Raw genomic sequence first — 12,778 nt, 5'->3', positions numbered from 1 at the left:
ATGTAGCACACACTGCATAAACCAAATACAGGCACAGGTAAGGTAAGGAATTTCCGTGCAAAAGGGGCTCTGATGCAGCAGGTTATGCCAATCAAAGATTCAGTGTTCTATTTTTACGACACTCTTGAATGTTAATTATCCTAAGTTTTTCTTCCAAAATGATCTTCTTGATTATTAAATATGAATATCCCGAGCAATCTGATTAGCAGTGGTTGAATTTAGATCCCAAAGATATTTGAAAATATTGATCGTCGGAAGACTCCCTGGAATTTTGACTTGCTTTTGTACATTTTGTTCTTTTCCTAACATCAAATGTTGCATGTTATTTTACTATTGTCAAGCCACATCAAATCAGTCTTGGTCTCTTGTGACCACTGGAGCACTCTGGATATTGCAACAACTCTCCTCCACTCCACTTCAAGTTTGACTCGTGCTTGATTTGAATATTTTTATAATATTTTATAACAATCATTTAATTTTTACACAGACAAATGCTCTAAGAATTGAAAACAGTTTACATTAAGCTATGAGGGACAATTACTAATGGTTTTATTTTATAAGTGCCCTCATTTTATATTGCAATAGGTAATTAGATTACTGGCACAGAAATGCACTGAACTTATTCATTTCTTATCACTGATTATACCACACGTTGGAACCGTTTCCCTTCATTTCCATATTTCTTTCTAGTGCCTGATTCCAGCTGTGTTGATTAGGATTAGCAATAGAAAACCACATTGCTGATTTTATTATTTAATAATATTTTAAAAATCAGTCGGAACAGAACTGTTTATTTCATGTGATTATTTTTTTTTAATACAAATACACATCAGAAATTAGCAAAGCACATTGCAAGCTTTCTTCACATGATAAAGTGCTTTATTTAGAGTTTGCAGAGAAGACTCCTCTTAACATGCTAAGAACTACTCTATGCTATCTGGCTCGTTTCAACGTATTATTTGAATATTACAGAAGAATATTTGGGAGGTGTAAACTGGGAAATTAATGTGTTTTATATAATCAGCAAAAGTTAATATTATTCCCACACTCTTCCTGAAATGTTATAAATCTAGAATAAAATGAGGAAGTTCTGGAATTACATGTTGGTGAGCATTTTTCAGGTCTTTATATTTTTACTGATGCTGTGTAGGTTAGGCATGTATTTTAAACATTGCCCACATTTCCCTTAAGGTTATAGGTATTTAGCTTCACATTTACCAACCCAGATTTTATCCCAGTGGAAATGTTATGTTCTTTTTGACATTTTCACCTCTCAATAAAATCCTGAAGCATGTTCAAGAGTGTAATAGGGAGCAGATGTTTTAACTAGCTGATGATTTCACAGATGGTGTACTTGAAATTCATGAAATAACCTATTCTGCATTCATGTACAACGTACCTTGGCCACGCTGAAAGATTTGCACTTGCACCCTTTCCTTCCCTCCGGAAGGACACACAAAATGAGTGTTTAATAAACCTTTTGTGGATTCATTTTGGGGGTCTGGGCATCTTTGGCAGAATGTATTGCCCCCACCCCCCTACTTGGCCTTAAGAAGTTGGTAGTGACCCACCTTTTGAATTGCTGTGGTTCTCTCTCAGGGCTGTTAGGGTAGGAATTGTAAAATTTAGACTCCGCAATGATGAAGAATCAGTGATATATTTCCAAGTCATGGATATTTTAGGTATATTAATGTCACGTGTACCACGACACTGTGAAAAGCTTTGTTTTGCATTCTATACAAATAGATAATATATACTATTTATAAATACAATCAAGTCAATCTCAAGTATAATAGAAGTGCATAGGAGACGATGCAGAGTGCAGAATATAGTTCGCAGCATTGCAGTGCATCAGTTCCATAGGTAAAGTCCAATGTCCACATAGGAGTAGAGATGAATTGGACAGTACTCTATCTTCTGGAAGAACCATTTGGTAGCCAGATAACAGAGGGAAAGAAGCTTTTTCTGAGTTTGGTGCACACTCTCGAGCTTCTATTCCTTCTGCAATTTGGGAGCAAGGAGAAGAAGGAATGGGTGGAACAAGTTTTGATTATGTTGGCTGCTTTTCTGAGATGGAGTAAATGGTGAGAAGACTGGTGGGTATGATGGTTTTAGGCTTCATCTACAATTCTCTGCAATTATTGTGGTCTTGTTCCCAAACCAAGCGGTGATGCAAGCTGACAGTTGCAACCTGATGGTGTGCAACTTGTAGATGGATCTGCAGGTTGTGGTGATTCCCTCCACTGCTGCTTTTGGCCATCTTGGTGGCAAAGGTAACTTGTTTGGGTGATGACCAAAGTGGGTTTGGCAAGCCACTACAATATATGTAGGCGGTCTGCATGACAGGCACGGTGAACCAGTGGTAGAGAATGAGCATTTAAGGTGCATAATGGTGTGCCGATCAAACAGACTGCTGCCCTGAATAGTGTGAAGCTCTTAAAAGTTGCTGACCTGGTGCTCATCAAAAACCTTTGGCGAATATTGCACAATGGAGGCTGGTTCCATTTGAGTTTCTAGTTAATGGTAATCCCCTAGATTGTTACTGATGGGGGATTTGGCTGGCATAATGTAAAGAGTAGGTGTTGCATTATTGCCTGACACTTTTGTGATGTGAATGTCACTTGCCACTTATCAGACCATGCCTGAGATTTCTCCAAATATCACAATTCTCCTCCTTTTGTGTGCTGCCTTACTCTAAATATTGGAGTATCCTTTCTTTTGTGCCTGTTGACATAAATGTTACCAGAGATGCCTTGATGTCAAGGGCAGATTCTCCCAACTCACCTCCAGAGCTCAGTTGTTTGGATCAAGGCTATGATGAAGTCTAGAGCCAAGTGGTGCTGGCAAAACGCAAACTGGGCTTTGGTAAGTCGGGTATGAATTCCACCGGATGACTCTGTCAAAGACACCTTCAACCCTTTTTGCTGATGATTGAGAATGGACTGATTCAGTGTTTAGCGGGATTGGATTTGTCCTGCTTTTTGTGTCATACCAGGCCAATTTTCCACATTATGAGGGTGAAGCCAGAATTGTGATTGTATAGCTCAGCTTGGGTGTAGCTGGTTCGACTGTGCAAGTATTTAGTACTACAGATTGTATGGTGTTTCCAGTATTTTCATCCATTTCTTGATATCATGTGGATTGACACAAATATCATTCAGTGATTTATCCAGTGATTTACACCACAATAGGCAGTCAATGCTATCACATGACATTATACATTTCAACCATACCTCTTTGTACCTCTTTGCTGTATAATCATATTTTTCAGGCTGTATAAGTAGGTCTGATATTGCATCAGCAAATAGCATCCATTCGTGACCACACGCTGTCCATAGAACTATTGATGTACCGTAAAATAGGATAGTATTTGCCTCGCTAACATCATGCATATTGCGATTGATGTGTGACACAATGTGATATTTTCTGCCCAAATGAGTGAATAATGAGTGAATTGTAATCTGATTTTTTTTGTAGTAAAGCACTAAATGTGCAGAGGGTTTTAGGAGCGAGGCCAGGGATAGTTTTTGATCTAACAGACTCAGTTGATGGGGTGTGCAAGATTTAGCTTATTTCTTACAAGTGGAGAGCAAATACGAATTTGGATTCAGATGGATGTGCAGCTAGAAAGGAATTCTGAAATAGGTTGGACATTGCATAATTTGTCGATTTAATGTTGCAGTGATCTAATGGAATAGAATGAGGAATGGGCAAAATTTGTACCAAAGCTGTGAAATTTTAGATTATCTAAACAAAAAACATAAAACAGGCCGTTTGACCCATTATGTCTGTGCCAAACATGATGGCGAGTTAAACAAATCTTCTCTGCGTTCATGTGATCCATATCCCTCCATTGCCTGCATGTCCATGTATGTGCCTATCTACAAGGCTTAAATACCACTAATATATGCCTGCATCACCATCCTGGCACCACTTTGCAGGCACCCACTCTCTGTGTAATACAAAAACTTGCTCCGCACATCTCCGTTAAGTTTGCCCCTCTCACAAAGTTATGTCCTCTAGTCTTTGATCTTTCCTCTCTGGGGGAAAACAATTCTGACTGTCTACCCCACCAACGTCTCTCATAATTTGGTATACTTCTGTCAGGTCACCCCTCAACCTATGATGTTCCAGAGATGGGAGTCCAAATTTATGCAAGCTCTCCTTTAGCTAATACCCTCTAATCACAACAGCATTCTAGTAAATCTCCTCTGTACCGTAAAGTATATGAATAGGTGGAAAAAAGGATGGTCAGTATTGGATTGTTGAGGTTGTTCTCAGCAGGATGGAAGAATGGGTTAAAGCTTCTGTGATAGTTTTGCTCAGATATAATTGGAAAAAAATGATCCAGTCTGACTGGACCAATATATGTGCCCAAGCACTGTGTATTCTGTAGGGTCCCCTTTCTGACCATCTAGCTCTGTTTATGGCTGGCAGTACCGACTGATGCTTACTCAGTCCCAGAAGTAAAGTAACTGAAATTCAATGAATGAGATATTCTTAGTATGATGTAGCAGATACAGAGCAAGAGAATAAAATAGTTTCAATCATCTTAAAGTACCATTTAAAATTGCTTTCCTACAACTCTAAATCAGATTCGGCACACAAAGGATGAGGTGTTATGATTATCTTCTGGGTTATTCACAAATACAGGAAGGTTTCCATTCGTCGAGCTCGTTAATAATTAAGGGTTGACTTTCTTCGAAAGATTTTGTTTACAGCTTTAAATTTATTTAATTTCATCTTCTGCCTTCCAGGAAGCGGTTTCTGCATTCCAAACTGTCACCCACAAGGTAAGAACCCTTCAAATGTGGACATTAACAAAATGCTAATCTGGCACTATAACTGCTGACCCATTTTAATCATTTCAACTTCATTCCTTCTGAAGCGAATAGCATATAATTTACTGGTTGTTGCTTGCATAGAGATCTTTTAAATAGAACTTGGCTCTTGCAGTCTTTTTAACTACATCACATTGATTTAGTCCTATCCTAGTCTAACATAGAAAATCATTCTTTGAACACCTTGTAATCTCACAAATTCATGCTTGCTTTATCCAGAACTCCTTGTGTTAATCCCTGGAAGCAATTTTCTACACCGGTTACATCACTAAAGGAACTCTGAATAAGCTCTGAAAGGCATCTTGCAGATTGTGATGAAGCTAATTCATCTCACCTTATCCCTCTTGACGTGGCTGCTGCCTGGAACATTCTCGCCAGTGGGTGGGAATCTATCGACTGGCTGCATTTTTATCCACCTAGTTGGAGCTAGTTAGCCACCAGCAATTGCTTTCGTTTCTGCTCCTGCAGTATTGCTAATGTTGTCCTCCTCCAAATCTATCACTTCTTATCTCTCATCTACATGTTGCTACTCAACATCACTCTCTGAAATGCTACTGACTCGTACAATCACAAGCATCAACTTCCACTTGTATGATGGTGACATCCAACCCTTCTTTGCCATCACTTCACTAGATCTTGCTACTCTATGTAAATTCAGGACTGCTAGCCTAATTGGTGCTAGATGTTGAAATGCCATTCATCTAGGTACTGGGAAGACAAAAGCCATTTTCTTCATCCCCTTCATAATTCCATTCACTGGCAATATATTGATACCATCAAAGAATGCCCATTTCTGCCTTTTGGTAATTGTCTAACATGGTCACTGACTCGGCTCGTTTGCTATTGAAACTTTTGTGCATTGTTGCATTACCTTCAAATTTGACAATTCCAATAAATCCCTGGCTGTCAAACCACATTTCATTACTCTGATGTCATTCAAAACATTGCTTTATTTCTCCTAAATTGCGCCGTCTGGTTCCTCCATTGCCCACATGATCTTTATTCTGATGTAGCTAAGGAGTACTTTGATTTTCTTCTTTATTTTTGCTCCATGGTCTCACCAATTTCTAATCTCTGTTAGTCCCAGATTACCTGGGCTCTTTCAATTTTGATCTCTTGTTAATTACCACATATCCCTTCATCTATCAAGGCTTTGAGCTCTTGATTTCCATTAACCTTATTTCTACTGCTCGACTAACATGCTGATTAGAAATGATCTCCTTCATCAAACTTTTGTCATCTGCTGAGATATTCCTTTATGTGGCACAGTGACAATTTTTTTGCTTGTTAATTGTCTTCTTCTTTAGGAAGTTTTTGCTATGTTAAAAGATTCAGTAGTTTAGAGGCAGGTGGTTGTTCGTGTTAGCCTGTGAAATCTCTTTATTGATATTCTATGACTGTGCTCACCAGCAAGTTATAGAGAGATCAGGTGATGGGCAGCAAACTGAGGATCAACCAGATGAAAAGCAAGGAAGGAAAGAACCCAGACAATCTCTGCTACTGGGGCCACTTATGGAAAAATATAATCTGAGCGCCCTATGCATTGAGCATCAGTATCCGATGGCAGATCTTTCTAATTACTGCTAATACTTGTTATTCTATCTTGCCTGGTCAGTTTGTATTCATTGTGTATATGATTGGAGATAGCTTCTGGGATAAGGCTATCATGAAAAGAGGTGGTAGAGTAAGAGGAAAATATTTTGAGATGGTTGTGAGATGTGACAAAATATGGTAAAGATGAGTATACAGTCATATTCAATATTTTCAGCCCCACTAACAATGAACATCAGATCCCCCCCCCCTACCCATGGGCTGCTAGCCCTGCAGACACACCCATCCACCTTTAGGGTAGATCCTTCCTTCCCCTACCCTGCTGTGCATCACTCTTTCCGGTGTGAGAAAAGGAAGTGATTCTACGAGTGTTGCGCATTTTGTTATGCTGGTGGAGATGATTGAATGCCAACCTGTGAGTGTAGGTGTCAGGCTTGTAATGGTGGTAGGTGTGTGAGGGTGCAGTAGTACATATATATTATGTACTAGACTAAGTGAGACCCGTTGGGTCCCATGTTCACACGGGAGGGCTGGTCCCCCGACGCAATATTCCACCTCTCCACCAATTCCACTTCTCCACCAATTACTTCAACCCAAACAACCATTTGCAGTGCATTTTTTCTTCAACCCAAACAACCATTTGCAGTGCATTTTTTCTTCAACCCAAACAACCATTTGCGGTGCATTTTTACTTCAAACCAGCCATATTTTCATTTTCAAACCACATTAAGGGCACTCACAGTTGAGTAGACATGTGTTCAGTGTTATTCAGAGCTCAGAGACGTGACCCTCTGGCTTCTTCCATCTTGCAGAGACTCATTGAGGCACACCACTTCCTGGTTTTATAGTCCCTCCACCTCCCTCCAGCAGGGGCAGCAGAGAGAATGGGGAATTTTGTAAAAACATTAATATCTCTGTCATTTTTCATCGACGGGAAAAATCCTCAGCACACATGCGGCGGAGGGGGGCTCTGAGCAAGGTGGCCAAAAATGACGGCCATAGGTGGCGGCGTTCTCTCGGAAATTGCAGCACAGAAGGCCAAAAGCGGTCAAGAACAGAGATTTAGTAATATACTAGACCAAGTGCAGACACGTTGGGTCTGTTCCCCCAACGTGCGGTTGTGGGGGGGGGGGAGGCGGCATGCAGCATCACACACACTAACTATCTCCCCCCTCCCCCCGCACTTGATATGATATTAATATTATTAATTTGCTCCTTTTACCCCATAACCACCGTATCTACTGACACATAGCACCCAACTTGCAGTCACATCTGGAGAGGGGGGGGGGGATGAGAGTGAGGGCAGAGAGAGAAGGGGCAGAGACAGAAGGGGCAGAGACAGAGAGAGAGACAGAAACACAGATAGAGAGGCAAGAGGGAGAGGAGGGTGGGGAGGAGGAGAAGAGGAAGGGTGGGTGGGTGAGGGGGGGAGGAGAGAGAGGGTGAGAGTGAGGGGGAGAGAGAGGGGGTGCTGAGAGGGGGGGTGAGGGGGAGAGACGGGGAGCAGGGAGGGGGAGGGAGGGGGGTGGGGGGAGGGGGGGGGGGGGGGGGGGGGGGGAGGGAGGGGGGGAGGGGAGGGGGGAGAGGAGAGAGAGGGGGAGGGGGAGGGGGGGAGAGGGGGGGGAGGGAGGGGGAGAGGGGGGGGGGGAGAGGGGGGAGAGAGGGGGGAGGGGGAGGGGAGAGGGGGAAGGGGGGTGGGGGAAGGGGGAGGGGGGGGTGGAGGAGGGGGTTAGGGGAGGGAGGGGGGAGGGGGAGGGAGGGAGGAGGGGGAGAAGAGGGGGAGAGGAGGGGGGGGGGGAGGGAGGGAGGGAGGGGAGGGGGGAGGGAGGGAGGAGGAGAGGAGGGGGGAGAGGAGGGGGGAGAGGGGGAGGGGGAGGGGAGGGGGGAGAGGGGTGAGGGGGAGAGGCGGGGAGGAGAGTGGGGGGAGAGAGGGTGGGGGAGGGGAGGGGGATGAGGAGAGGGGGAGAGGAGAGGGGGGGGAGGGAGGGGGGGGGAGGGGAGGGGGGAGAGGGGGGGGAGAGAGGGAGGGGAGGGGGGGGGAGGGGGGGGGGAGAGAGAGGTGGGGAGCAGGAGGGTGGAGGGAAGGGGTATGGGGTGTGTGGAGGGGAGGGGGGTTTAGGGGTGGGGGGGGGTGGGGAGGAGGGGGGAGGGGGGGGAAAAAGAGGGGGGGGAGGAGAGAGGGGGGGGGAGGAGAGGGGAGAGAGAGAGGAGGGGGGAGAGGAGGGAGGGGGGGGGGAGAGGAGGGGGGGGAGAGGAGAGGGGGGGAGAAGGGGGGGGGGAGAGGAGGGGAGGGAGGGGGAGGGGGGGGGGGGGAGGGGGGAGGGGGGGGGGGGAGGGGAGGAGAGGAGGGATGAGAGAGAGTGCCTTTTTATTTCAACCCAAACAACCATTTGCAGGCAGTGCTTTTTTACTTTAACCATATTTTCATTTTCAAACCACATTAAGGGTACTTATAGTTGTGTGGACATTTGTTCAGTTTTATTCACAGCTCAGAGAAACGTGACCCTCTGCCTTCCTCCAGCTTGCAGACTAATTGAGGCACTCCACTTCCTGGTTTTATAGTCCCTCCCCCCTGCCGCCAGCAGGGGCAGCAGAGAGAATGGGGAATTTTGTAAAATCATTAATATCTCTGTCATATTTCATCGACGGAAAAATCCTCGGCACACATACGGCGGAGGGGGGCTCTGAGTGAGGTGGCCAAAAATGACGGCCGTAGGTGGCGGCGTTCTCTCGGAAATCGCAGCACAGATCGCCAAAACCGGTCAAGAACAGAGTTTTAGTAATATAGATAGATAGATAGATAGATGTCCTCATTCATACGGATTGTCGGTTGCTGAGTTTTAGAGCTGTAGTGAACTGAGCTGAATCTGCTTTAGTTGTATAGTTGGCAGGATAAGGCATTTCAAGATAATTTCTCTGATCTTGATCACTCGTGAGATTATTGATCTTCAGATCCTTGGGTTCATGCCCCTGGTATTGTCCTCCATTGCCATCTATTCCTGTTGTCTTTGGACAATATCCTGGCTCTCTCTGACAACCGGACAATATTTCTTAACTCAATCTCCACCATGACATTTTGCTGCCTGCCTTGTGCATCATGCCACGTTTTGCTGTTTCCCAAGTTGGATTCATTTACAGCTCACCTGAAAAATGGATAAAGGTTCTCCCTTTTTTCAATAAATTAAAATCAGAATTATTCAGAAGCTACTGATGAGAAAGGAAAATTGTATTGGAGGTTAAATTCAATCTCTGAGCTGTTTGAAAATATTTTCAGGGAAAATGGATTTTATTTCTTAAAATGCAATGTACTTTCCCTTAGATGGAAGTTTTAACGAATGTTAACTGGTTAAGATATTGGGCCCTCTACTGACTCGTACAATCAGCAGCATTGCCTGCATGAGAAACCATTGGAATGAACTGACATCATGGTGTTGGCTTGTTGCTTGCTTGACAGGCCACAGGTTGGAAAAAATCCTGCAAGTAAACCAGATGCCCTTTTCCAGGAGTTAACCAATGTAGGCTTTGCACCATTGCCACATGCTCCTTCATCTAACAATGCCTCAAGCTCTTGACTTCCATTAACCTCTTTATTTCTAATGCTCGACTAACATGTCGGTTGAAAACTATCTCCTTTATCAAGCATTTGTCATCTGCTGAGATATTCATTATATGGCACAATGGCAATTTTTTTGTTTGTTAATTGCTTTATTCTTTGGGATGTTTTTGCTATGTTAACAGGTTCAGTAGTAAAAGGTGGTTGTTCGTGTTATCCTGTGAAATTCTATTCTAATGATATTCTATGACATGTGGCGGGGGTGGGGGGGAGTCTGTGCTTACCAGCAGGTTATAGAGGGATCAGGTGATGGGCAGCAGCCTGAGGGACAACCAGAGGGGAAGGAAGGAGGGAAGGAACCCAGACAATCTTCTAACTTCCTGTATCGCAGGAAAAATAGTGTTTAGAATTATTCCTATTTAAAATGTAAAAAAATGATTTTAAAAAATGTTCTTCACTAAATTAAAATCAGAAATTTTCAAAACTACTGTTGAGAAAAGAAAATCGTATTGGAGGCTCAACTATGGGCTGTTGAACGTATTTTCAGGGATAATTGATTTTATTCTGTTGGAAGATTGTGTATTGGATAATACATTCTCAGAAATTCAATTCTGACCATACTTCCTGTTGCAATTAAAATTAATTATAGTGAAATCTGTAAATTACAGATTCCTTGGGGATTGGCATCAGCTGTTTTTGCTTGCAGGTGTTTTGAATTTCAAAATTATGATTATCATGCCCAATCTTGAGCAACCAGTTGACACGAGAATCAGAAGCTAATCAGCTGCAACTGTGCTGAGAGTTCTTCCAAACAACAGTGTTCATTTCACAGATATGTGGCATAAATTCTTGCTTCATTGCAATCCACTCTCACTTGGAGTATAATTTCCGTATTTAAATGTATATCTCTGTTCCACATGTAAGCTTCAGGACAGGATAAAAACCTGCAGAAATTCGCTAACAGATGGGAACTGTAAAAGGCAAATCATACAATGGGTTGGGATTTTTTTCATTTATCATCTTTCAGGATCTGCCTAATGCCACTCATAGGCCTTCCGACTCTCTGTATTCAAAGAGAGTCAGGAGGCCAGACATTGTCACTAGACAACAGCAATAGATAGCAAAAGAGGACAATGAGGTACTGTGTGTTGGTGGTGGAGGACACAAATACTTATGCCCCTGTCCCACTTAGGAAACTTGAACGGAAACTTCTGGAGACTTTGCGCCCCACCCAAGGTTTCCGTGCGGTTCCCGGAGGTTTTTGTCAGTCTCCCTAATGGTCGAAAGTGGTTTCCGCTTCTTCTATGTTCCGGCAATTATTTCAAAAAATTCAAAACCGGCCGCGACTAAAAGTAGGTTGCCGTTTTAAAAATCGGTAAATTTTTAGTCAAAGCTGGTTGCGATGCTAGTTGAAGGTGGTTGCCGGAGGTTGCAGGTAGTGGAAGGTAAGACCTTCCACTACCTGCAACCTCTGGCAACCACCTGCAACCTCCAGCAACCACCTTCAACTAGCATCGCAACTGGCTTCGACTAAAAAATTACCGATTTTTAAAACGGCAACCTATTTTCAGTCGCGGCCGGTTTTGAATTTTTTGAAATAATCGCCGGAACATAGAAGAAGCAGAAACCTCTTTCGACCATTAGGGAGACTGATAAAAACCTCCGGGAACCGCACGGAAACCTTGGGTGGGGCGCAAAGTTCCAGAAGTTTCCGTTCAGGTTTCCTAAGTGGGACAGGGGCATAAGTATTTGTGTCCTCCACCACCAACACACAGTACCTCATTGTCTTCTTTTGCTATCTATTGCTGTTGTCTAGTGGCATAAGAGTGGTGGATGGAATTTAACTGAGTTTTTATTGAAGCAGGCGGAGAGTATTCCACTATGTATACCTTACTTGTGCCTTGGATATGGTGGAACAGTTTACTGCTGTCAAAAAGCGAGCATGATATGCAGCGCCTTCTACCCATTATAATTATGTAGTTTGTCCAGTTGGGTTTTTGCCTACTGTGACCCCCAGAATATTGAAGGTTGGGATCTCAGAGATGGCCGTGACATTGAAGATCAAATGTTGGAGGTTAGACTGTCCTGTTATGGACTAGGTCATTGCGTGACTGTTTTGCGGTTCCAATGTATTAATTACTGATAATAATTAATTCTTATATAATTTATATAATTAGTTGCTTAAAATGTTGTTTAAGTGTGACTGCTTTGTAAGATGAGATATTGTGAGGAATTGAACATTGTGTTATCATCAGTCATTTTCGTCTCTCCCCACTATATAATTGAAGGGCGATTATTGATGAAAGTTAAAGATAGTTGGGATCGGCATAAAGTTGGAGTAACTCAGCGGGACAGGCAGCATCTCTGGAGAGAAGGAAGGGGTGATGTTTCAGGTCGAGACCCTTCCTCAGAACGGTCTCGACCCGAAACATCACCTATTCCTTCTCTCCAGAGATGCTGCCAGTCCCGCTGAGTTACTCCAGTTTTTTGTGTGTATCTTTGGTTTAAACCAGCATCTGCAGTTCCTTCTTACACATAAAGATAGTTGGGATTTGAACATCGCCCTGAGTGAATCCCTGCTGCTGATATCCTGATTGCAACCACATCCACCTTCTGCCGTATTGATATTGGTTTATTGTTATGACAGTGAAAAATGTATGAGACACTGGTGGAGAAAAAACTGTGGATTATATTAAATGAAGGATGAAAATTCAGTCTTCCAGTTGAGTACTGAGTCTGCAGGGAAGGTGTATCAACATTGGAACTGTGAGGGCTGCCCAACAGTGTAGCGAGGGAAGGAAATTAATGGATAAATTAGACAGAAACAGCCAGT

The 12,778-nt window shown here is 43.3% G+C and overlaps 1 protein-coding gene across 9 annotated transcripts in view; it reads left to right on the top strand.

The window, feature by feature from the left end:
- The window catches only part of anks1b (ankyrin repeat and sterile alpha motif domain containing 1B), a 703,274-nt gene that overhangs the window by 96,603 nt on the left and 593,893 nt on the right, over positions 1 to 12,778 (top strand). For 8 of the 9 annotated variants that reach the window (XR_004415215.1, XM_033039691.1, XM_033039692.1 and 5 more), the window contains exon 2: positions 4,758 to 4,793. The exons of the other annotated variant lie outside the window; for it this stretch is intronic. Coding sequence is in view for 7 of the 8 variants with exons in the window: in XM_033039691.1 (XP_032895582.1) it covers positions 4,758 to 4,793 (36 nt within the window). In the remaining variant the exon portion in view is untranslated. The remainder of the gene's footprint in view (positions 1 to 4,757; positions 4,794 to 12,778) is intronic. 9 annotated transcript variants of the gene reach the window in all.

This window comes from Amblyraja radiata, chromosome 21, assembly GCF_010909765.2.
Source record: "Amblyraja radiata isolate CabotCenter1 chromosome 21, sAmbRad1.1.pri, whole genome shotgun sequence".
In the NCBI taxonomy this organism is placed as follows: Eukaryota; Metazoa; Chordata; class Chondrichthyes; order Rajiformes; family Rajidae; genus Amblyraja; species Amblyraja radiata.
This window is presented reverse-complemented; position numbering and strand designations above follow the sequence as displayed.